The sequence below is a fragment of the Crocodylus porosus genome, unplaced genomic scaffold, assembly GCF_001723895.1.
Source record: "Crocodylus porosus isolate Cpor-Errol unplaced genomic scaffold, CroPor_comp1, whole genome shotgun sequence".
Taxonomy (NCBI): Eukaryota; Metazoa; Chordata; order Crocodylia; family Crocodylidae; genus Crocodylus; species Crocodylus porosus.
In genome coordinates, this window is record NW_017728914.1 from 36,050,282 (window position 1) to 36,075,643 (window position 25,362).

Consider the following 25,362-nt stretch of genomic DNA (forward strand, 5'->3'; position numbering starts at 1 on the left):
CAGATGGCAACCACGGGCATGCAGCATCCTCTGTCACTTCAGGCTTTCTACACTGATGAGACAGGCATTAAAAACACTTCAGATGCAACAGGAGTTACGGCAGAAGGAAGGTTATAAACCGCTGCGCTTCACGTCCGCTGGAGATGGAATAAGTAACGGGCTTAAAAATCGGCAGCCAAGGAGAGCACGCCAGGCCTAGGAATTTAAAACCCTCTCGCTGGGAAATGAGTTACGTACTGGAGTAGATTAGCAAGGCTGCAACATCCCCAACGCCGGAGTTCAAGAGCAGGACAGGCAAGCATGGTCTAGGTATACCCAGGCCAGCCTTGGGCAGGGATATGGTCCAGCTGCCCATTAACTGCAATCTGGTGGTCAGGGAAGGGCCTGGGAAGCCAGAAGTTACGGCGCCTCATTCCAGCGTTGCCGTAACTCGTGAACCGACCTGGGTAAATCTCTCCCCCGTTCATAACCCTGCTTGCTGCAGTGGCTCAGTGCTTTGCAGGTGGGAAGAGAGACAGGGTCCATCTGCATTGCAGCCCTGGCGTGTCCGGGGAGGGAGGCCCCTGTTTGCACGTGCCCAACCCAGGAACAGCCCACGGCAGGTCTCACACCTGCTAGGGGCAGAAGAAAATAGCACCGTGCAGCCCGTGGGCGAACCTGGGTGGGAAACATGCTCCCATCAGCTCATGGGGACAGTGCTACAACCCAGCTACTGTTACAGCCCAACCACCACCGGAAAGCTTTGTTCAGATGAGTGTGCAAGGGAAAAGCCTTGGTGAGCACGAGCTTTCCACTTGCAGGGCGGGTCCAGAGAGGATGGAGCTGGGGGTGGCAGATGACAGCACAAGGAGCAGTGGGCTCAAGCTGCAGCAAGGGAAGTTGAGGTTGGATATGAGGAAAACAAACAAACAGTCTCCCTAGGAGAGGAGGGTGGTGAAGCAGCAGAGCAGGCTACCTACAGAGGTGGTGGAGTCTCCATCCTGGCGGTTTTTAAGCCGCAGCCACACAAAGTCTTGTCCAGGATGCTGTAGTTGGGGCTGGTCCTGCTTGGAGCAGGAGCCTGGACTAGATGCGACCTCCTGAGCTCCCTTCCACCCTCATTGCCTGCGATTTTATGACTGTCCGGTACGGGAATGCTAAATGGCAATGGCTACAACCCCGTGCACCGAGACTTAGCTTTCGAGCTTCACTTCACTCATTGCCAAGCAAAATCAAAAAGGTTGGGTGGGAGAAGTGGAGAGTTTGTCTGTATGTCTGGGTTCAGCATGCATGGGCAGGGCTTACAGAAGATCATCCGCCCCGATGCCCAGTGGATACAGTACTGATCTACTTTAAGTGCTGGTAAAGCTCCCCCACACCCCAAGAATTTGACCCCTGGCTGGGCATCGTGCTGTATTTGTGCACGGATCTGCCCAGTGCAACCTCACACACAGACTAGCAGCTCAGCCAGAGAGTTCAGGGGCCAGACACTTCCACAGAGCAAACCGAGGACCCCGGTCTGCTAACGAAGCCAACGGCAGGATCGCACCGGATCCCGACCAGCCCGCAGGGCGCAGGGACAGGAGCGAAGAGAGACCCGTTACAAGAGACCTCGTACAAGAGTACGAGTCCCAGTTCAGGGGCTGGAAGGGACACCCTCCCTTCACCTTCCAGGACTCGCTTTGCAGACTGCGCTCCTGAGAACGTCCTCAAAGCCCTTTGGTTAGAATTCAAATCGACCTCGATGCGATTGCATCAAGGATGACCAAGTTATTAATATTAAACGGTATTTAGTGCTCCTTAGCCACAAATGAATTGCAACAGCATGCGTTTTTTAACATGGGTCATTGTGGACATCTTTGGCATTCATGAGGCCGCGATTTGCATGTTGCCATCATTACCTCATCGTACCCTCCATTAGGCAGTGGGCAAAGGGCACAAGGCACCAGGGGGGATGCAAAAAACAGCATATATGGGTAGGTCAAATGAGATATTGATTCCTTTTGCATGTGAAGCAGTGTTAAGAGGGTAGATGATACTGGTGGTGTCTTCTCCCTGCCAGGGAATTTTACCCAATAAAACATTTAATCCAAAGAGCAAGGCTTCAGGTGGTGTTGGTGGGCACAGTGGCTCTTAATGAAGCTCAATGTGATCCTTGCTGACTATAGTGATTACATTGACTATGTGATCCTTAAGCAGTCAACATAATCGTTATAGTCGATGTGATCCTTGCACAGTTTAGACTTCAGAGGGGCAGATCACCAGCTCTGCTGGCACGTCCCAGGTGCTCGTTTCCAACCATGGGCCAACTTGAGCTCTGCAGAGTCAAGACAACCCAAACACCATGCATAATTCACTAGCAGATAAAGGGGGAAAAACAGATTTCGTCTACGTTAAATCCTTGTTGTGCATATAGGAATGAATATGAACAGATTTAAAATTAAGCAGCTTAATACGCTGCTGGGCAAACGATCCAGAAGTCCAATAAATAATTCATCCTAGCAACATACATCACGGTGCTGTCAGATCTATGACGCAGATCATGTCAGGGGTCTTATTTTGTCTGAGAGAGACAACTTAATTCAGCGCAAAGTGAATAATCCAAAATCCCATAAATGATTCATCACTGGATTAAGAGCTATAGATTTCTTCATAGAAATTCTCTGCCTCGTGTTAAATATGCAAACGAGGATGCGGTGCGTATCAAGTATGGGGAGGGCTCGGCAAAGGGGACACCAGTTCTGCTGTTCTCAAAAGCAAGCCAGAAACCACAAAACCTGATTGCATGTGAACCTAGGCAAGGAGAGGGGCCGACTTTGCTGGGCAAGGAGAGTACACGGCCTCCTACGTATTACCACAGGGCCAATAAAATGATGTGCTGAAAGATAGCGAGCTTCTCTTCTGACTTCTCTCCTGTCTGGGTAGAAGTCCATCCACCCCCCTGGAAATTATAGCTTATTTACACTAGTCTGAACAAAAGGCTCAGGCTGAAGAGGTTGCTCAGCGCACATCCGAGTGCACGCGTGGGCAGGGCCGGACAGCCCGGCCCGGGCCCTCGACCGCCCGGACAGCACCATGCAGCAGCCTGTCCATCTCGCCAGGACTACACGAGCCCCGTGTCCCGACAGTAAAGGACTATTTTCTTGTTGATCTCCGTGTGCTCCAAGCACCTGTTGCAGCCAGAAGAAGAGATATCGTTCTTACAGCAATTTCCTCCATTCAAAAAAGTGTTGCCGTTAGCGATCTGTGCATTTTATGGAAGTTGGAACTACCTGGAAACGCAAGGGTGAAAACCCAACTTTCTCTTCACCATTTTCCAGCAGGGAGAAAGTCCTACTAACCCCTATTTCAAGCTAAGCAAGTGCGCATGCATACTTCCTTTTTATAGTTTCTTTTGAGAAACTCTGCCTCTCCCATGGAAGCCAGGCATTTTATCATGCTTTGATTTTTATTTATTATTTTACCTACACTGGAAAATGTTGGATTTCCCTCTCTCAAAAGAGATGTCCATTTTTTTTTTTTAAATTAAAACAATATATATAAAGATTTTGAAGAATGTTGCTAACACCCCTCACCCCTTCATCCCTCTCCATTTTCAACACAAATCCCTGCTGGGTTTCTGGGCCTCTCTCCCTGGAGGTCTCCTTTTTGGGGCTGAGTACTAAGGCTGTTTTAGTTAGAATCATAGAAAAGGAGGGTTGAAGGGACCGCAGGGGTCACATGTAGTGCAACCCCCTGCCCACAGCAGGACCAGCCCCAACTACATCATCCCAGCCAAGGCTTTGTCTACCCGGGGCTTCAAAACCTCCACGGATGGAGACTCCCCCACCTCTCTGGGTAACCTGCTCCAGTGCTTCACCATCCTCCTGGGGAGAAAGTTTTTTCTAATATCCAACCTCAACTTTCCTTGCTGCAACTTGAGCCCATTGCACGTGGTTCTGTCCCCAGTGGGGGCAGGTGACAGCCCACCTCCATCCTCTTTGCAACCCTTAAGGTAGTTAAAGGCTGCTATCAAACCCCTGCTGAGTTAGCAAGAACTCCTTGGTCCCTATGGAGGCCCCCCAACCTCTGTAACTCACTCCTCCCTTTTGGTCCAACACAGCCCAAGCCTGGTCCTTTTGACAGCAGGCTGCAACGCGAGGGGAGAGCACCACGGCCGGGGTCAGAGGTGCATGCTGCTTTCTGCGGTCAAGTTATTCTGAGCTGGAGAAGCAGGGCGAGAGATGCAAATCATTAACTGACTATTTTTAAACCCAGGCAAGGGCCTTCAGCACCAGAATTTGCTCTTCCTGGAGGTTGCAAAGCAACAAGGAATAAAGGGGGTAATAAATAATGCAATGCGTGACTAATGTTAGACTGTCACGGAGCACTTCAGGATGTGAGCGCACAGCCGAGATTTGCAGGCACAGGGATATTTTAGGGTTAGATGAATTGCAAATGAAGACCAGCACAGCCAGGAGGTTGGACTGACCCAGAGTCTGCTGAAGGCAAGGGAAGAGTCCCAGGGATCAGGCCAGGGAAACCCCTTCCTCCACCCTCACCCGAGACTCGGTCTGTGTTGGCTCTGGCTGCCGCTCCGCCGAGCATCCGCAGCTCGTGCGCACCATCTGCTGCCGCTGCGGTGAAAAAAAACTTCATTGTCGTCATGTCCCCCCATCACATGCTGTGCCAGTCTCACGCTGCGGTGGGATTTATTCCCATCTCGAGTTTCCCCCAGATACCGAACCACATCACTTCCTTCTGCTTGCCCTGCTTCAGATGCCAGTTATAATCCTTCTTTCATGTATATTTGACAGAAGAAGGAGCAATGGGCTCAAGTTGCAGCAAGGGAAGTTGAGGGTGGCTATTAGGAAAAACTCTCAGGAGGGCAGTAAAACACTGGAACAGGCTTCCCAGAGAGGTGGTGCAGTCTCCATCCTCGGAGGTTTTAAAGCCTTGCCTGGGATGATGGAGTTGGGGCTGGTCCTGCTTGGAGCAGGGGGTTGGACTAGATGTGACCTCCCTTCAACCCTCGTTATCTCCGAGTCTACGACTAGCCTTAACAAAATAATTAAAAACAAACCCCAACCAACTAAAGCCAAGAAGCAAACGGCTAGGATACAGAGGGACTGTCAGAGCTGTTTGCTACGATGCAGGGTTAGCGAAATCTCATATTCATGAAATAATCTTTTCATTCATCCTTCCGGTTTCTCTGCAGAGGATGGGGGTGGGAAAAATCAGGACTCGTGGTAGAGGAGATCTCTTTTAGTAGACCAACTATATATTCCTATTTAAAAGGCTGCCTGCCCTCTTGGCATTTTTCTTTCCTGTTTTCTCATTATCCAATCCCATTCCCCCAAATATTAATATCTCAGCTTTTAATTACTTTTCTATCCCTCCTCTATGCTTAAAAAAAAAAAAAAAAAAAAAAAAAAAAATCAGGAGTAAGGCCATTATCTCCCTGCTTCAGGCCTTCTTTAGCCAATTAAAATGGGTCATTTCAATACAGACAATCGCCAACAAGTGCCAAGGTCCACGTAAAACCAGGACTTAGACCCAAGCTGAATCCACGGTTAATTAACCACATTGCTTCATGCAGCCAAGCCGCCCTCCCTTTAGACTCCCCAGATATCATCCTGGTCACTAGTCTGAACAAATTAAAACCCACTTGGGCCCAGCTGCAGCCTCCCACTGCGATGCTTGTAACAGCAGCAATACATTTTTTCAACCGGGAGGATTTTGTTCTGCCCCTGACTTAGAGGGAGCGATCTCGTGGGATCCTCAGGCAAGCGCGTGGTCACACTGCAGCCGAAAAGGACTGCATGTTAATGCAGAAAGGAAATGGCTATGCAAATGTAGAGCAGAAGTGCTGTTATTACCTCTCCTCTTCCTCCTCCAGGTAGCCAGCTGGAGAGGGAGCAAACAGCCAAGCCCTCCATCACTTTGAGGGGGAAAGGCAGCTCCTTTTGATAGGTGCCTTTGGCCTCCCCTTCACCCAGGGCCATGGAGCAGGCAGCTGGACGGAGCAGCCCCATCACCAGCCCTATGCGAAACAGCTCCCTGCCACCCCCGTTTTCGGTAACACCGACCCTTTAAGCAGCCACGAGAGAACCGAGAGCGTGGAGCTGGGTACAGAGAAGACCAGGGGAAGGGGTGCAAACTGAGAGCAATACCTACACAGGACTCTGCCCTCAAAGCCACAGGAATTCCTGTATCCCGAAAAGGGCCATGTTGCAAACAGATCAGCAGCATAATCCACTGGCAAACTCCTCTGAAGTCTGCCTTTCCCAAACAACCCCCCCAGGGTAGCACAGTGCTAATAACAGACCCTTCCCCTTCCAACAACCCTGCTTTAAGGCACTTACCTGGGTCTCTCCTGGCAGCCACACGTCCTTTATCTTCTGTAATACCCACTCAAGGGCTCATTTGACATCCAGAAAGCAGTGACAGGGTTCCCAGAAGCTAAGGACTCATTTTCAGATGGGCTTCCCAGCAAGCTGCTGCTACTTTTGCCCGGGGTTTTCACTAGGCCCAAAAGCTGCGTTTCTTTAGCTCCCATTCTCTCAAAGAAAAGCAGCTTCAACCTTTCCTTGGAGGGCCTCACACCTGGTATCAATGCCTGGTGATTAGCTCAACAGATATGCCCCACCTGGCTTCGTCGGGGTCCAGCCAGCTGCCTTTGCAAATGCAGATCTGAGCCTGAGCAACTATCCAGGGTGCAGGGGGAGACCCAAGTAGAAACTTGTTAGGTTTTTATAGCTTCTTTGCTGCATTTCTAGGAGAGCTCTTACGCGGGGCAAGGCAGACTGCTTTCTGTCCCCAGTTTTGTGCTACTTTTTGAACCTTTGGCGAGAAAATGTTAGAATTAAATTTGTTGCATGGCCTGGTTGAGATGGAAGAGGAGACAGGACCCAAAGCAGGGGCTGCTACAGAAGTACCTCAGTGTTGTATATTAAGACAAAACCACACGGTTATTGTTACGGCAGAGAACGGACTATATTCTATGTCGGTGCCAATTGTCGCAGCTCCTGGGATGGTCCCTGGAGCAAGGCCAGTTATCCCTGCAGATCTGAAAGCTCAGGTTCAACCTGAAATACCCAAATGACTGGCTTGATTATCAAAGGCTGCTTGATATTCACTTCTGGTGTCTGAAAAATGGCACCAGGGTTTTGGCAGGCTCCCCTCCTCCAGCCCTAACGCGTGTGTAACGTTTGCACTCGCTGCACCGCGTTGCCGGTGGATGGGGGCACGGAGAGGAGCTGCACCGCTCTGCTCCTCCGGTCCGGCAGACAAAACCAGCTCAAATGATACCGGAGTCGAGGCAGGGGGCCCGATTCTCTGCTCGGCTTTGCCTTGCTGCCGTCTCACCGAGAGGCAGAGCAATGCCCTGGGCAGGATGGATCGGGAAATCGGCGCCCATCAACCAGAAGGAGCCAATCCCGCCACATCCACGCCAGCTCCAGAAGGCACTGGCGGTGCTTCAAATGCATTGTTATTCCCCTATGCCTTCACTTTCCTGGGTGTTTGTGCCTGAAAGCTTGCAAAGAACAATTTTTTCCAACTATTTAGTGGGTCTAATAAAAGAGATCACATCTGCCCAAAGAACCTGGTCTCGTTATTCCCCTGGCTTGGCTATTTTGGGTTCATCGCAGGCAAACTCATCCTCTCTCTGGGCTGTGCAGCAGACTCGCCTCCCCTCTCGCATCTCAAACAGATCCCGTCACATTGTAAGCCTATGTTCAAGTGTATTCTGCCTCCCACACAGACAAAAGGAAGGAGGTCGTATCTCTGGAGATGGCTGCAGTCATGCGAATACCCTCCGCTCTCTGGCAAGCTACCAGTCAAGCTGTCCTGCAATCCTACAAGGGCTGTGGTTTCCAGGAGAGGAGTCGAGGAGAGGTTTAATGGTGCAACTCTTCCATTGCAAGCAAACCTGTGCCAGCATTTACAGGGATTTGCATGGGAAGGGAAGAGAAGGCTTTGACCTTGGCCTGATGATGATAGCAACACGGCAGGCGGATGCCAGCGCAGCAAGGCAAAGGTTTCTGTGTCCATTTAAAGCCCCCCAGGTGTCCCCTCCCTGCGCTAGGCACATAGCACCCACTGTCCCCTAGGAGAGTCCCCTAATGCCTCTTAAATGCTCTCCCTGTGCACACCACCCTGGGCACCTCCTCTACCGACACCATCCCTCCCGAAAGCCCCTGGGATGCCACCGCCAGGAGATCCTCTCCTCCCTTCACCCCGTTCGAGCAGTGCTATGAGGAACAGAAACCACCTTGCAGCCTCCGGTGGGGAAACATTGTGGTCATTGATGACTCAAAGGCTTTCACAATGCCAAGGTTGGGCTCACATCTTCGTTCAGAAAAGGCTAATTCTCACGAACCCAGCCTTTTCTGGGAATTACCATGCGTGCGGGCCATGCTCAGGGCCTCGTCTACACGCTCTCGCTTCAGACCAGTGCTGTTCGTGTTGCGATTTTCACTCCAGGTATAAAAGTCATAGGTTAATGAAGTTTTGCACTGGTTATTTTTTACACAGCAACACTTGTTGATCACCCAGGGGCTGCCTCTTGCCTGTTTGCCCCCCCACAGGCTGCATTCAGGCAGGAAGGTGAGTGCAATAAGGGGGAAACAAAAGGTAGCAGTAAGACAGGACCCAGTGCAGCAGCAGCTGTTAGTAGCAGGCACGTCGCTTTAAACCCCTAAATGCTTCTTGTGGCATCAGCAAGACTGCCCTCACATGCTAAGGTTACTCTGAAGCAAGGGGATCCAGGTCTGGGGCTTAAGAATAGGAGACATTTACTGCGCAGTAGCCTAATAACACTGCGCAGTAGCGTGCTGGTCAAAAACGATGCTAATTTGCTCCTGTGCAGCGTTATTTAGGCTACTGTGCAGTAAGCATCACAAAACAATAGTGTGCCACCACTACTGCGCATTTAGTTAGCACTTCATCAAGCAAGTACTAAACTACATGGGCATTAACTACTGTGCATTAATGAACGTGTAGATGCGCACAGCGAGAGGCAAAATTTACATCCAGACTTTAAACTCTTCACAGTTGAGGCGCCTGGGTTTGCACCCATTGTAGCTGCCAGGAAGAGCGAGGAAGTTGCCTTTATTTCTCAGCAGAGCACAAAGGAGCTTCTTCTAGATGCCCGTGGCTTTGCGACACTTTTCCCAAGGCAGCGAGGTCTGCCTCACAGAGCGAAAAGGCCGTTTTCTCCTTCTACGCCACTGAAAGCTTTCTCCGGCTCTTCAGAGGGCTTCGTGCTGTAATGAGAAGCACCGTGATTAGCCGCGCAGCTGACAAAGGCAAGGGGGAAGCACGCCAGGTCAGATCCCAGGAGCTCGGGTTACACCAGTGGAAGAGAGAAAGGAACCTGTGGGTCAGATCAGCTGCTCGAGTTGGCCGGCGTAAAACCGGTCCTGGAGCCATGCTGATGCTTGCCAGAGCGCCTGGCTCCTTTCCATGAGCCTGCAAAGTGTGAAAGGCCGATTCAAACCATAGCGGATGGTGTAAGCCGATCGTCCTTAGGATGTCGACACCGCTGCTCTGTGCCGCTCTCGAGCAAGCCCTGCCAGCCACGCAGGGAAAGGAGGCGGTGGAGCCATCCTGGGGATACCCCTCACTGCAATTCAAGGCCACGACTTCTCCCATCTCCCATGGCCAGAGAGAGCAATGAATTACCCTTTAACTGCGGCAAAACTCAGGCCTCCCCTCCATGTCCTTTTCTCTCGGCTCTGGACAGACCAGTGCAAAAGCGCGAGAGGAAATTTAAGCCAGGATAGATGGATTCTCCTTGCACCCAGATAATGCTGAAGGGTTACACCGGATTTACACCTGGGCAGGCAGGAAGAGAGGCAAGTCTCTGGGCAATGTGTCCCACAGGACCAGATGCAAAGCTGACGTGGGTTATGCATCCCTCAGAGGCTGCCTGGAGGACCCCACGCGGAGCCCTCCCGATGTCTGCCTGCTACCCCATCGGGGCACAGTCTAGGAGGTGCAGATTGGTTTTCTGGAGGAATATGATCTAAAGGTTTTGGTTTCTAACACAGCCCGGGGAATCAGGATAGGGGCCCAATCCCACACCTCCATTTCCTTTAACAGGATCAAGATTGGATCCATTATTAGGAATTACCCCATGATTACCTTTCTGTAACGGTCAGCTGATAGCTCCTCTTGTGTTGACCTACAGATAAGGCAAGGTTCGTGTTAACGTGACGAGGAGGAGGGGGGTCACAGGTTTCCAAGCACGGACTCAGGGACAGGATTCCAAGTGCTATAAGCTTTGCACAGACAAAGCAGAAAATAACGAGCATTACCTGGCTCGATTTGCACCCGCAGCTCTCGCAAGCTCAGTGGAATTGCCCCTCTTGTTAGACAACGTCACTGAGATCAGAATCAGGCCCCTGTAGCACCGACTGCTTCCCACCATAGCCCTGCCAGCGGTGAATTCCTCTGCAACTCTTCTCAATAATTCAGGGCTGATGCCAGGACAGCAAACCCCAGCAAAAGGCAATACAATCAGCACACGAATAAAGGACACTAAATATTTATAAACAGCTTTAAGGGGCTGAATTATGCATGGCCGTGTGTAACTAATCATGCTCTGGCCTGAAATGGGTTCACGTCCCTTGTAAGGAAAACCCTTGATGAGCACTTTGCTATACAGCGAATAATTCATCAGGACGTTTTTGACTCCTGTAATAAAAGAAGCGCAGGAGGGAAACAGCCTGCTAATGTCCCGACCATGCACCGGATTGAACATCAGCTGATAAATAATAAATACTGAGGCCTGATCCCTTTATCCCAGTGACTTCATGTGCTGATGCAGGGTTACAGGCACTGGTCCATTACCTTCAATGCAGATACAGAAGTGGAAATCAAGGGTAAGTCAGAGGAGAAACCGACTCTGGGCAGGCATCGATTTTTTGTTTCCCTTGAGTTACTCCACGTATACCCCACTACTACTAAATGCCATTTGACTCCTGGACCCATTTGCATTACACCATTTCCAAGAAGGTATTCTGGTGCAGGTTCTTCAATGGACACAATAATACCAAACAAGACGCCTCACCCTAAACTGCTCCTTTTCCTGGCACGGAAAATACCTTAAGCACAACTTTGCAAGTCTGGATCTGCGGTTCCATGTTGTCCTTCCTCTATTTGGCTCCCAGATCACTACAGCCTTCATCTCCTCTCACCTTCATATCAAGGGAGACTTCATTAACTAAACAAGTCTGAGTTTAGAATGGATTTGCTCTCTTCGGTGCATTGGCTATTACTGGCCTTCAAACTTTAGCTCAGGCTACACCAGCTGGGGAAGAGATGTTATACACACCCATGCCTTGGTAGCTGCCTCAGGTTCCTTATGCCTCTTATGGAGCCTGGTGCCTATCATACCAGGACCTTCAATGCATGCACCTAAGCAAGAGTATGGGAGCAGAGGCTGCCCTTGACCTACCATCCCCTCTTTAAATCCCTGAGCTGGAGTCCAAAGGCCAGACCAAGTCCAGATGTTCAGTGCTGTGATGCTTGTAGCTTCTGCCAGACAGCAATAGATAAGAACTGCTGCTGACTGCCTACATGGTTCAAAGCATCGTAGAAAATGAGGGCTGAAGGGAGCTCAGGAGGTCACCTCTAGTCCAACCCCTGCTCCAAGCAGGACCAGCCCCAACTCCATCATCCCAGCCAAGGCTTTGTCTACCTGGGTCTTAAAAACCTCCAAGGATGGAGACTGCACCACCTCTCTGGGTGACCTACTCCAGAGCTTCACCACCTTCCTGGGGAGAATTTTTTCCCCTAATATCCAACCTCAACTTCCCTTGCTGCAACTTGAGCCCATTGCTCCTTGTCCTGTCATCTACTGCCACGGAGAACAGTCCAGACTAGTTTCTATCAGGGCAATGTCCCTTAGGATTTCTTCAACCAAGGAGTACCCACAAGGCAGTAGGGTTTTGAGGCACCTTGTGGGTACTCCTTGGTTGAAGAAAATACCACCATGTTGTAACCTGCAGAATAAGGTGGTATTTTATAGGAGCTACCCTGCCACGAGTAGCCCCACCACCAGGCCCTCCAGCCAGATGCAGTTTACCATCATCCCCAGGACCAAAATATGCACACACAAAAAAGTGCACATGAAGCTAATGCAGAGCATGACAGCAAACACACAACAGTACTTACATCTCCACAGGAAAAGTAAGAGCAGCATCAATGCGAGAAGAACTGCCCCTCCAGTGGAGAGGGGTAGCAGTGGGATCCCCTGCTCCAGCTGAGAAAGAAGGGAGGGGGAAACAAGCAGAAAAGCACATTGGTTCTGGCATGTTTAAAGAGGGCCTGGTAGCTCTAACAGCAATATCTGCCATCAAGCTGGCAGTGTAAACGGCAAATGCCCAGGGAACAGGAAAGCAGGAATCCTATTGCAAAACTGCATGGCATACTTTGATGGGCATCTGGATTATTTATTGCCAAGTTTCTTTGCTCTCTTTCTGCACAGGTAGGGGTCTGCTCAAACCAGAGGCAATATCCATTTTGCAAAACCCCAGTGGGTGGGCTTGGGTTAAGCAAAACCCAAACAAGAAGTGGTTTGGATCAGAAGGCCAGGCCCTGTTGCAAAAAGGGTGGCTCTCTCAATGAACAGTGGCGCTAGTACTTCCTTCTGGACTCCCCCGGGAAGAAGGTCTTGTCCAGGGGCTGCAAGACAAAGCCATCCTTGAGTGCTGTTAGCTGAACCTCAAGCCCAGATCACCCAGTGCTCGTCCTGTCAGAGCCCTCCCCTGTTTCCATGACTGTAGGCAGCCTAGGCTGCATCTCAGCGGTATTTGCAAGGCACATGAAAACCCATTGCCTTTCACTCTGGACTGGAGTGGCCTTCAGGATCACTTTTTCTGGCAGGTGGCAGCAGTTCTGGGATGAGATTTTGCATCCAACAGCCTCTTAACCCTGCCACGACCCCCAAACCATATACTAATCCATGCACAGATAGCCCTCTGCCCTCTCACTTCATCAGTCACAGGTCTTGCCAAGCACCAGCGAGGACAAACCAAGAGAGAGTGCTTGGGACCACTGGGGAATGGAGAGGAGGAAAGAGGGTAAATGACATGAGATATGACATCCCAGCCCGCATTTATGGCACCTTCCTCAGCAGCATCTGGTGCTGGTTACTGAAGGCAGATAGCTGGATTGGGGGGCTGGTAATTCCTATGTGCCCCTGGACCAGATTAAACCCAGCACCTCTCTGTTTTGCCTACAGCGTGTATTTAGGCTAAACGCTTCATAAATCACTGCTAGGTCAAGCTGGCTTTTAGTTCGTCGGACACTTCTGAGACATGGAGGAGGCTTTACCTGTCCTGGGTTATCTGTGTTTCCTGGGGGCTCACAGTGTTGTGGCTCTGGGGAAGTCTCTGGTAACAGAAAAAAACAAAATGCTAGATCTAGACTCAGTGCAATTGCTGTTAGACATTCGTCTTCTCACCGTAATTTGCAGAAGCCGATAATGTTGCAACTGTCACAGGAAAGGCCTGTAAGACCAAGTGTTTCTCCCCAAATCCAAGACTCCTCAGCAATACTGATGTAGCTTATTCTGTCTACCTGCTCTCCTACTATGACCCATGTTACCAAGCGCCTTGCAATCTCTTATATACAAGAGATATATAACTCTTATACATTTGTCCTTATAACACCCTGTTGGATAGGAAAACACTACTGCCCTTGCCTGCAGAATGGGAAACTGAGGCAGAAAAAGACCTCTGAGGGCTGAACCTAGAAAGATTCCTAGGTGCCTAAACAATAAGTGAATTCATATAGGAGTTAAACACCTAAATACCAATCTGCAGCTGGCCCTCAAAGTTTCGCAGGTCATGCAGAAACCCTTGGTGAATCAGGGAATCCAACAATGATCTCTGGATCTGGTGTTACTGTCCAAGGCCGTGCGTAGACAAAATGAGGGGTGGGGGGTGTGCATGACACTTTAAAGCGGGTTAAATGCTTTTGCACCGCTTTAATGGTGCCAGCGTTTGCATGCGTCAGCGGCACAACTTAAGACGAGGGCATACACCAGCCCTTAGAGGATAATTCAGGGGCTCCACAATCTTCAGTCACTTGTGTGTATTTGCATTAAAAATGAAGCCCAACAATCTTGCCTTTACCTCGGTCTGCTGCCAGAATACAAACAGGGGTGTCTCTTGTGGAAAATGGAGTGTAAGAAGTATAATCCACAGGCGTCTGCTCAGGGGGGTCCTGGACAGCGGCTGGCAAATCAGTCCCTGAAATTAAAAAGAATCATCAAAAGAAAGACAGAAATATTTAAAAACATTGGTCCTGGGTGCTGGCATGGGTGTGTTGTGTTTGTAAAAGGTGACAGCCTTCCATACCTGTAACGAAGAGACTTTTTGTCAGGCGGGCCAGATTACCATCATAAAACCGCGGGATGAACGCTGGGACAAGAGAGAAAGTCAAGCATTTTCTCTAGCAAACAGGGCTAGGGGATGCAGAAGGAAACAAGCCACGTGATCTAATTGTGGAGTCAGCGCTATGGTGCTTTCCTGAAGTTTTCTGCTTCACCAGCATGTTTTGCTGAGCATTTCGAATCCAGATGATCACTTACAGGGGAGACGCTGTCCTGGGTTACTTGTGTTGAATTTTAGGCTGCGCATGTTCGAAGGTGTTATGGGCTTGTACAGTAACCTCCGTGTGTCATTCTGGATGGGAATTTTGATCGTTTCTGGCCAGATGAAGCCCAGGGAAGGAAAGAAGACGATATAGCATGTAGTGACCAGAGTCATGTCCAAACTCCAATAATTAATTCTTCAGTAAAGACCCAGGCTTGGATTTCAGCTTGGATTTAGGGCTCAATTCAAACAGGACATCCTTTCCCTTTGCTACCACTGCACCAAGGCATAACACATCTATGGGGCATCCTCTAGAGCTAAGATGAATGGGAGGGATACGCTCTGGGCAGGGTAGCTGTCAGTCAGCTTTTCCCATACAGCTCTCCCCATCCCTCTTCTCTTCTAATTTGAAATATATCCTGCTCCCAGTCCTCAGCTGTTCCTGAAGAAGCCCTGACAAAGAGGGCTAATGGCTTACATGATACAAGTGTCCACCAGCTCCTATTCACGTGTCTTATCAGCGATGGAGTGACAGGGGAGGAAGAGGGGTTTCCACCGAGAAGAGAAAGACTATTTAAAAAAGGGCAGCATGCACCCATTACAAATTTGAGTTGTCTGCACCAGAAAACAAGAACTGAACGAGCCATGGGAAGCTATTGAATACTTTGGTCCTGCTGCGTGGTGCCGGCTGATATCACAGCAGTGAGTTTATGGAGGCTGGAGCCTGACTTGCTGGGGCAATGTCACTCTTGAAGTCTGGATTTCCTCTGTTTTTATGCCCTAGTTTGCTGACCTTTCTGCAGGGGGGCTATTTATTTGTACTTGAAAAGGTGGTTCAGTGTGGAGCAAAACCTACAGCTTTTAATGCACCTGGAGCCACTCCAGCCCAGGGAAAGCAAGAGGATGCAGGTCATTAGCACCAGAAACGAACCAAGCCGGGTAAAATCTTTGAAAATCCTGGCTTAGCTCTGAATATTGCCCACTGCCCTGTCGGGCACGCACGGCTCTTCCCACCACTCACCCTGCCGTTCCCACAGCCAGCGGGAAAGAGTCTGGACCAACACGTCCCCGGCACACACAGGCATTGCCCAGGGGGACCCCAAAAAACCAGTCAGCCTCATACAGACTTCCCTGCTGCCCCCACGACACCTCCTGGCACCCCCGCCCCTTGCATCCCAGCGCGAAGGAGCAATTACTGCCGGCTATGCTACCTACAGCCCGACGTGCGAGCGAGCTCCGTCACGCCGTAGCTTCCCGGCCAGGCCTCGGTCGCCTCCAGAGCAGTCGTCTGGGGAGCAAGAGTCGTGTGCAGGAGAGCCGGGCCCGTTGGGAAGGCAGGAGGCACTGCTGGGTGGGTTGTCGCCACTGCGGGAACCGGGGCTGCTGTTGTTGGAGGACGAGGAAGAGGACGACGAGTTGTGACTGCTGGAGAAGAAAGCCAAGAAACCAGGTCAGAATCTGCTCAGCTGAGCTTGCGAACCAGACAAAATGGAAACTGCCCGTTTCTCTGAGCCGCTGTGAGGCGAGGCCGAGGAAAATGGGCTGATTGAGCCTGCAGAAGGAAAGACTGAGGGGATTGAATAGCAGCCTTCACCTCCCTGCAGGGGGGCTGCAAAGAGGATGGAGCTGGGCTGGTCTCAGTGGGGGCAGATGGCAGGACAAGGAGCAATGGGCTCAGGCTGCAGCAAGGGAAGTGGAGGTTGGATATTAGGAACAACTCTCTCACGAGGAGGGCGGTGAAACACTGGAGCAGGTTACCCAGAGCGGTGGTGCAGTCTCCATCCTGGGAGGTGTTTGAGACCCAGACAGACAAAGCCCTGGCTGGGATGATGTAGCAGGGGTTGGACTAGATGTGACCCTCAGTGTCTCTGACTCTACTTAAGGACAGAGACAACATCACGAGAGGGGATGCAGTGACCCCTTGCAGCCCTCCCTTGGGACAAGAGGTGTATCCTTAGAAATGGGGGGATGGGCGGTGAGCGCAATACGACATGTAGCTGAGCCCTGGGCGCCAAATTCAAATCCTGCCTCCAGAGCTGGTGAGTATTTTTCAGCGGGCTCCAATGGATTTTAGTCCAGGTCTCAGGAGGACTGGCACTCCTACATCTCTGATGGCAGCATCTCACTGCAGAATAGGTCTCAAGAAGAAAACTTCTCAACCAGTCATGTATCTGATTAGCCATCAGTTGGCAATATTGGCCAGCGCTTCCAAGAGCCCTACATCTACAGCATTCAACTTCAGGAATCCTATTTCCATGCTAGAAACTGCAATTTCCTAGCAGCTGTTGCACTGAGAACTGGGGGGGTACATGCACGTAGCCACGCGATGCATCCTACTCCCAGAGGATAACTCATAACTATACACAAGCCTTTGCCGTGTGTGTAAAAAGAGTCAGCGTCTTTGCACAGGAAAGTTTGTCATATCTGGGAACAAAATGAACTCGTGCGTTCTAGCACCGTACCGACCTGTATGGAGAGCACCTTCGGTCGCGAGAGCGAAATCATCATTTTCGGTCCTTTCAGTGCTTGGAGGCGCATCTACGTAGCCTGGGATCCCTGAAATGAGGGAAGATGCTCATCCAGAACACTCTTGTTCAAAGGCTTCCCCTTGGTGTTCAAAACCGCAGTGCAAATCTGGACATCTAGCTAAACAGAGGTAAAGCTTACAGACCATATGTGCCTATGCCATCGATCCCACAGAGGTGCCTAGCTGTAGCATTTCATTTCACCGTCTAATCCAGTGATGCATTTAAATGCATAAAGCTGCGGGCATAATTAACTGTCCCTGCTTTTAAAGGTGGACCCCCGCTGATGACTGCGTAGCTGCACATCTGCCCAAAGGAGTCGTGTCAAAATGAGGTGTGAGCAAGATCAGAGGAAGAAAGAGTTGCAGGCAGCACTGGGCACAGACAGTCAGAGGGAAAAGAAGCTGCTGACACTGATAACATTGGCGATGGAAACCGCGGGTAGATGAGCACGACGCAGAGCGATGGGCAGTGCTTTTTGAGTTGGAAGCAATGCGGAGAGAGTCGGCCCTGGTGCAGCGTGGAGCAAAACCTACAGCTTTTAATGCACCTGGAGCCACTCCAGCCCAGGGAAAGCAAGAGGATGCAGGTCATTAGCACCAGAAACGAACCAAGCCGGGTAAAATCTTTGAAAATCCTGGCTTAGCTCTGAATATTGCCCACTGCCCTGTCGGGCACGCACGGCTCTTCCCACCACTCACCCTGCCGTTCCCACAGCCAGCGGGAAAGAGTCTGGACCAACACGTCCCCGGCACACACAGGCATTGCCCAGGGGGACCCCAAAAAACCAGTCAGCCTCATACAGACTTCCCTGCTGCCCCCACGACACCTCCTGGCACCCCCGCCCCTTGCATCCCAGCGCGAAGGAGCAATTACTGCCGGCTATGCTACCTACAGCCCGACGTGCGAGCGAGCTCCGTCACGCCGTAGCTTCCCGGCCAGGCCTCGGTCGCCTCCAGAGCAGTCGTCTGGGGAGCAAGAGTCGTGTGCAGGAGAGCCGGGCCCGTTGGGAAGGCAGGAGGCACTGCTGGGTGGGTTGTCGCCACTGCGGGAACCGGGGCTGCTGTTGTTGGAGGACGAGGAAGAGGACGACGAGTTGTGACTGCTGGAGAAGAAAGCCAAGAAACCAGGTCAGAATCTGCTCAGCTGAGCTTGCGAACCAGACAAAATGGAAACTGCCCGTTTCTCTGAGCCGCTGTGAGGCGAGGCCGAGGAAAATGGGCTGATTGAGCCTGCAGAAGGAAAGACTGAGGGGATTGAATAGCAGCCTTCACCTCCCTGCAGGGGGGCTGCAAAGAGGATGGAGCTGGACTGGTCTCAGTGGGGGCAGATGGCAGGACATGGAGCAATGGGCTCAGGCTGCAGCAAGGGAAGTTGAGGTTAGATATTAGGAAAAAAAACCTCTCTCACTGGTGGAGCACTGGAGCAGATTACCCAGACAGGTGGTGGACTCTCCATCCTTGGGGGTTTTTAAGGCCCAGCTCAACAAAGCCTTGGCTGGGATGATGCATTGGGGCTGGTCCTGCTTGGGGCAGGGGTTGGACTAGATGTGACTTCCTAAGGTCCCTTCAACCCTCATTTCTATGATTCTAAGAATAAGGTATCAGCTCATTAGGTCAGAAATGAATCCACATAAAACCAGCTGGAAAAATGATTCCTCCCCTCTTCCCAAGGAAGAAAAATCAATTTTTTTCTCAAAAAAGGGAAAAAACCCAAAACCAGGCTACTCGCTACCCTAAACCCAAAAGGGGTCTTTGGTTTTAAAATAAAAGAAATCAAAAGATTTTGCAGGAAAGCAGTTGCTTCCCCTGAGCTGTTTTATTTAGTAAAAATCTGCACTATTTGGTCAAAAAAGGCGTTTGAGGGAGTGGTTTATTCATCTTCCCCCAGGTGACCCACCGGCAAAAAGCAGCGGGGTCCAATTCTACGAGCAGGCATCACCCTATTGACATCAGGGGATTTGCACCTCTTTATCCTGGGTGTTAGCCAGCACCCATGCCTTACAGTCTGCGGTAGAAAGGGATTTCTCTCTCCTCCCTTCACCCTCCCCATTAGGCTTCCTACAGCAGCAGTCCCAGACTCGTTCGCCCACCCTGGACCCTCATCCACCATTTAGTTGCATGGGGTCCCACGGGGATCCCCAGGCTGGATGTAGGCTCCTTCCCATGGGCCCATGAATTGCAGTTTGGGAACCACTACTGTGTTGGAGAGTATTCCCACATGGTCCCATGTAGGTTAGCATAGATCGTGTCTTTGGACAATAAGGAAAGCTGCAAAGTCTGTGCCTGTTTCTTTACAATGCATGAGGTGAGGCCACGATGTCTTAGGGTGATCTCTCACCCCCCGACAAAGACTATCTCATATTCGAAAGCTTGTTAAACTTTATTCCAGTGACATAGTTGGCCCAATAAAACATATCATCCTTGCCTCCCCCATGATTTCTGAACCATCTAGCTATAACACAAGCTTTTCCTGGACTTCTTACACCATGGTCTAAAACACCCAGTCTAAACCGGGGCTGTCCAACGACTGGTTTTTTGGTTTGCTGACCATGCTGACAGATGAAGCGTGGGGATCTGCTTCTGGTCAACCTAAAATGAATTGGTGTCCTGGGGTTTTTGTTGTGTTTTCTTATGAAACAACCCGGGCTGCTTCTATCCAACGTAAAATGTTTCATTTCACTTTGGGGTTTTTAACCCCATTAATCCTTCTTTTTCTGTTGCATTAAAATGAAATGGCATTTTTTGCATCAAATGAAAAGCTTCACAATAAAAAAGTGGAAAACCTGCCTTCAAAGCATTTCTAAGCAACGCCTTTCAGCTTTCCCACCCCGCTCTTATTTTTTTCCAGCCAAAAGAATTTGATGAATTAGATCTCAACTTGCAAATAATTTCAGTCCACCCCAAACTGTATTTTCCTGGCAAAACCCTTCCCGCCAAGAAAATTCACCCCTCCCTAATCTCACCGTCACTGGTAGCAGGATGGACTTCTCCCCATAGACTCAGAGGAGGAAGATGCATTTCTTACCTCTCTCAACCTTCAACTCCAGGTTTCGTTTGATGTCATTGAACCAGCCAGGGACCTCTATACGGCAGCAGTATACTCCCCTGTCTCCTTCCTTCACGTTCCTTATGGTCAGAGACACGTCCCCCATGTCCAGGTGACCCGTCAGCTGGTATCTCACAGACTTCGAAGATACGACCCTCATCCCATCGGTGCGGATAATCTCACTGTTGCACTTTGAATTTGGACAGCTGCCCCGGCCCCAGCACATGACGGAGACATCACTCGCTCTTGCAACATGGTAGAAGCAGGGTAGCCTGACGGACTGCCCCGTCACCCCTCGCACGACAGTATGGGACGCGGCGTGCGCTGGTGAGGAAGAGCAGGGGGAGAGAAAGCCAAGATACAATCTTTATCCCCCGAAAACACTTCCCATCTCCAAGGGTGGCAAAACACAGTCACAGGTTAAACCCGGAGGTTGCGGGGCCTCCATTCGTGGGTCGTTAAGCCATCATTGGCGGGGATGGTTTGCATGCACTTGAACTTGCTTTGGTGCAGAGGAAAAGACTAGATGACCTTTTGATTTCCTGACCAGCTGCACATGCCTGCCGGCATTTGGGAAGTGCCTGTATGTCATCTAAGGGCCTTGGCTGTTTGAAGAAGTGGTTTTATTGTGGCGACAGAAAGGCTGGGCTCCTGGTGGCTTCCTCATGCATGGGTGGGTGCATGCATGTTGGTAGCAAATAAAAGGCAATCATCTTTTTTCCAATAGAACTGTGCCATAGAGACCAGGCTTTGGAAAAGGGGATTTGGGACGTTTTGTTTTCAGCTCAGAGCCTGGCTTTCATCTCCAGCCCAAACTGCTCAGGACTGAAAGTTGGTATCCATTTGGCAAACTTGCAAGTCTCCAACCTCTTCCAAAAAATGCAGAGATGCAACACTCTCAACGGTCACTGATATGCTATCAAGTGGGGGCAGCCTTCAGCACAAGCGTGAACGGGACTCGGATTTGGGACTCCGCTCTAGGTGCGAGATATCCGACCCACTCCGCCACTACGCGCAGTCTGAAAATGCAGTCACATCCCCTAGGCCAGCCCAGGCTGGCAGTGGGACCAAGAGGACCAGTGGCCTGTCCTCTTCATCTCTGAGCCGCTACGGCCTGGGACTCTTCCCCTTTAGGGATGCAAGCGTCCCTTCTCCTGGGCAGCACAAAGGGAGCTCTGCAGGGCAAAGGTTTCAGAAGTTACACCCCCATGTTGCATCCTCTGCCCACTGGAGAGCAGAAATGTGAGTTTATAGAAAAGGAGCCAGGCACCAGCGTGTCTCAGCTGCTATTTCCTAAAGAGGCTGGTACTAGGCGAGCTTGGCCCTTGCGGTTTTGAGTCAGCATTTCCTTTCTGGATTGCTAACACCCCTGACAGTCTGACTCCAGGGCAGCCTGCAGAGGGATCCTACATCGCTTAGTGCAGGTATTGGAAAAGGATGACCTGCCGCAGCACAAATGTCCATGTGAGCCACCTTACCTGCTGCTTGGCAATCTGCAGGGCAGAAATCATCTGAATCCAAGCGCCTTTTCATTTAGCAAATGGCATCCTGGCAGCTCGCACCACGGCGTTGTAATCTTAGCCTCCTGAAGCGACGGCACCGTGGCGTGCACTCTCTTTTATAAACAGGGACCTGACTCCTGGAGCCAATAGCCCTGTTGACTGGCAGTGAATCCTAAAAGTAGTCTCCAAATTCATGGGGTTATGCACTGTAAATGCTACTTGCTGCATGTATGGGAAACCTGGCAGCTATAAGTTGTTCAAAGAACAAATGAAGTTAATGATTGCTCAGACCGCATAAAATACCTGTGCCTCTCAGCAATGTTTGAACCTGTGACTTTCAGGGTAAAAAAGCATTTCCCTCTTTCGGCTCCCTCAGTTGACAACTAGAGTAGACTCCTTTGCTGCCATGTAGCCTAGGTGTGGAGGAGGCAGAGACGTGCATCCTAGTGTGAGTTATACATGAGGTGGTTGGAAAAAAAAAAACCACACATTTTTTCCTTGGAAATTTTGCACTAAACCCCTTTCCTTTTTTATGCTGGAAACTTCTGATTTGTGTGTTGAAAAACCTCCATTTTCTCCTCTCTCTAGAGCTCTCACTTTGCTTAGAGAAAGCCAGATCCAGCAGGAATAATGAGTTCTCGAGAGAGTAGGCTTGTAAAAAAAAAAAAAAAAAAATCAGCCTGACAGCTTGTTTTGCCATGTTGAACGTGGCAGTCCCAAGCTGTGAAAATGCTGACCGACGGGAACATGGGCGAGAGGTTACAAGAGACCATTCGGACCCTGACCCACGCTCTTCGTATCACATTATTGAAACAAGCACAAGAGGAGAAATCTGGCTGACAGTGGGGAGGGTACAGGGCTCCTATCACCCTCCAGTCAGGTCCACGAGCAACTGGAAATATTGTGGAAATCCCTGGGCTGTGGAAATGGCCTGAAGCTGCAGATAAATCATGGGGTCATCTTATTTTGCTCAGTGAAGCTTGATGGAGTTGGGGGAAGAGCATGAACCAAATCTCATATCTCGGGGTTTTCCACCCGCATTTCAACATTTCCTTTCTGGTCTAAAAGGGACTGCAAAGTGTTGGAGCATAATTAACTGTTTGGGGTAGGTTTCAAAAAATAAAAAAACCCAACAAAAAACCCAATTCAGCCTTGGAATAACTCTGCTCCCATTTTACTATTAGGAGTTTTTCTATTTACATAACTGGAAGCAGAGTTGTGCAACTCGCTCAGTGAAAGTCGCCCCTAGCTGAGAGCTTTAGAAAAATCCCTCTTCTCTCTCATTTTCCAGAATGATTATTCTTTTTTATATTTAAAGACAATTTCTCTAAGCCTGTACCCTGTCAGCCCCACTTAAGACATGGAGAAGGGAGGTAAAATGAGTTCTTTAGAAATTCAACATTAGCAATAAGGTGAGATCATTTTCATCATTAAAAAAACTCTACTTAACAACCCACGAAATCTACACACAGGTTTTGCAGACACAGGGAAAATACCACATTTCAGTAACTAACACATTGCTCTGTATTGGTACTAATTCCTGTAATTTTAAGAAACGTTTTGAAATAATACACACAGCAGAGCAGAGTTACAAACAAGAGGCATTCATTGCTTGCACATTGTATGCATACTCCAGGCACAAATAATGCTATGGCATGTGTGTGTGTGCACAGCGCTATTTGTGCCTGGAGTACACACACAACTTGCAAGCAATGAATGCCTCGTTTGTAACCCTGCAAAACATAAGTGAATCACCCTTTGCTTGCTGAGGCAACGCGCCGTAAAGCCGCCAGCACTCACCTATCCACATCTGTATCAGTATCCAATGCAGCCAGAGGGAAGGGGACATGCTGGTGGAGGACAGACTCCGGGAAGGTCCCCACCTGGAGAGAACCAGCTTTATAGGTTCGATGCTGAACGAGCTCCACAGCAAAGTCATTTCTCTATTCTCAGGCTTGCCCCACCCAGGCGCCTCTTCTCGGGTCTCCTGGAGATGAACCCTGCTCCCTTCCAAGTCACTCGCAGGCTGCCGCCAGAATCCCCTTCCTCGCTGGTTGTTTCCCTGCTCTTCAGGGCTCCTCACTCGCTCCCGGTGTCCTTGAGCTTTTCATAATCACTCAACCCAGTCTGTCTATCCCTTTGCCTTTACCCCGATGTCCCCTCCATTGCCATCTCCTGTCTTCTTCCACGGTGCACTCCAGGCATGGTGGCCTCCCAACACCCGCGCACCAAGCCACTTCCTACCCAGAGGCAAATCCCTTAACTCCTCTCCTGTCACCTATGAATATCAGCAGGTGTAGCTCTTCTTGATCAATTGACCACACTAGTTTTGGGGGCCTCCGTGATGGGGATTCCCTTGCCTCAAGGTTTGCCTGGGAGGACTGGAATCACAGAAAATGAGGGTTGAAGGGACTTCAGGGGTCACATCTAGTGCAACCCCCTGCTCCAAGCAGAACCAGCCCCAACCACATCATCCCAGCCCAGGCTTTGTCAAGCCAGGCCTTAAAAACCTCCAGGGATGGAGACTGCACCACCTGTCTGGGTAACCTGCTCCAGGGCTTCACCACCCTCCTGGTGAAAAAGTTTTTCCTCATATCCAACCTCAACTTCCCTTGCTGCAGCTTGAGCCCATTGCTCCTTGTCCTGTCATCTGCCACCACGGAGAACAGCCCAGCTCCATCCTGGACTGATCATCGTATACGGGAGTTGAGGCCAAATGCACACAGAGATTGGAGCAGCAGGCTACGCTGAACCATTTTGCTTCTCATGGTCAGATCCTGCTGCTTAACCCAGACTAAGGGAGAGAAACCCTAGGCCCTGTTCCCTTTTTGGGTCCTAAACAGCTTCCTTGAGCTTGTGTGGGGGAGGGTCACCTGTCATAGCACCCACCCCTCTTGGGGCTGGTCATAGCAGAGCTCCCTCTGCCTCAGCTTCCCTAAGGACCTCTGAAAGCTTCTCAGGGCTTAACGGGGCAACGTTGCAACAGGACTTTCTGTCTCAGGCCTGCCTTCCCTTTTGGGTTTTCCTAGAGAGATGACCCCACAGGTCCCCTTCTCCATATTCCCAAGCAAGACACCAATGGAAACATAAAGGCGAGTCCTGCTGGAAACACACCGTCCCTCTCTCCTGGCTGTGGGTCTCCATTCTTGCCCTTACCCAGAGCTGTGACCCTGAGGACTTGTGTCCTCCAGAGCCCACCACAACCACGCTTCACCCTCTCCCCAGCCCCATGTGAGCTCTCCCAACCTTTCAGGGGAAAGGCCCAACTCCTTTCCAGTTGACCCTCATCACTGACCCAACCCATCTGATCTGGACTATCTGGGGACTAGTGATGCATCTCTCTGCAGCCTGCCTGTGGCTCAGGGAGTCTCTCACATAAGTACGGGAATTAAAATCAGCAATTTACCATGATAATTACTGATCATTGTTATGATTAGTAATGGCTTTTAAGGTCATAAGGATCCTTTCCTGGTGCCACTTCTCTCAAATCAATGATCACGAAACCAAGTAGGTTATTCACTTTAATTTACCTGCTCCAAAAATACCACTTAGGTTAGATTTCCCACATCAACATTTGGGCCAAGTCTTTTAACGAAGGCTGTGTTGATTGGTATCAGGAGATATCTGGCTCTCTCTGACCTTGCACTTTTAGGAACTCCCAAGTGTCTTGATTATCATTTTTAGGAGTGATTTTAAAACGTAGCTGAGCAAAACTATTCT

At 50.2% G+C, this 25,362-nt stretch overlaps 1 protein-coding gene and 2 long non-coding RNA genes across 4 annotated transcripts; 2 read left to right on the top strand and 1 right to left on the bottom strand.

Moving 5' to 3' along the window:
* Window positions 1-1,817: 1,817 nt before the first annotated feature.
* Window positions 1,818-13,150, top strand: LOC109310203. The gene is made up of 3 exons (XR_002101155.1): window positions 1,818-1,828; window positions 5,483-5,489; window positions 12,995-13,150. It is a non-coding gene; the product is annotated as an uncharacterized LOC109310203 (long non-coding RNA).
* LOC109310202 (T-cell immunoglobulin and mucin domain-containing protein 4-like) lies at window positions 8,407-24,081 on the bottom strand. 2 transcript variants are annotated; one of them, XM_019535277.1, is made up of 10 exons: window positions 23,443-24,079; window positions 20,120-20,464; window positions 17,988-18,197; window positions 17,034-17,123; window positions 15,783-15,992; window positions 14,106-14,222; window positions 13,303-13,361; window positions 12,142-12,229; window positions 10,108-10,147; window positions 8,407-9,227 (listed from the first exon to the last, which is right to left on the bottom strand). In XM_019535277.1, exons 1-10 carry the CDS (start codon window positions 23,579-23,581, stop codon window positions 9,155-9,157), a joined length of 1,371 nt encoding a protein of 456 aa, XP_019390822.1. In that variant the 5' UTR covers window positions 23,582-24,079; the 3' UTR covers window positions 8,407-9,154. The 2 variants fall into 2 exon arrangements, with proteins under 2 accessions (XP_019390822.1, XP_019390823.1); XM_019535278.1 differs by lacking the exons at window positions 15,783-15,992; window positions 17,034-17,123 and having other exon boundaries at window positions 23,443-24,081.
* LOC109310204 lies at window positions 22,023-22,755 on the top strand. Its single transcript, XR_002101156.1, has 2 exons — window positions 22,023-22,090; window positions 22,231-22,755. It is a non-coding gene; the product is annotated as an uncharacterized LOC109310204 (long non-coding RNA).
* Window positions 24,082-25,362: the final 1,281 nt, after the last annotated feature.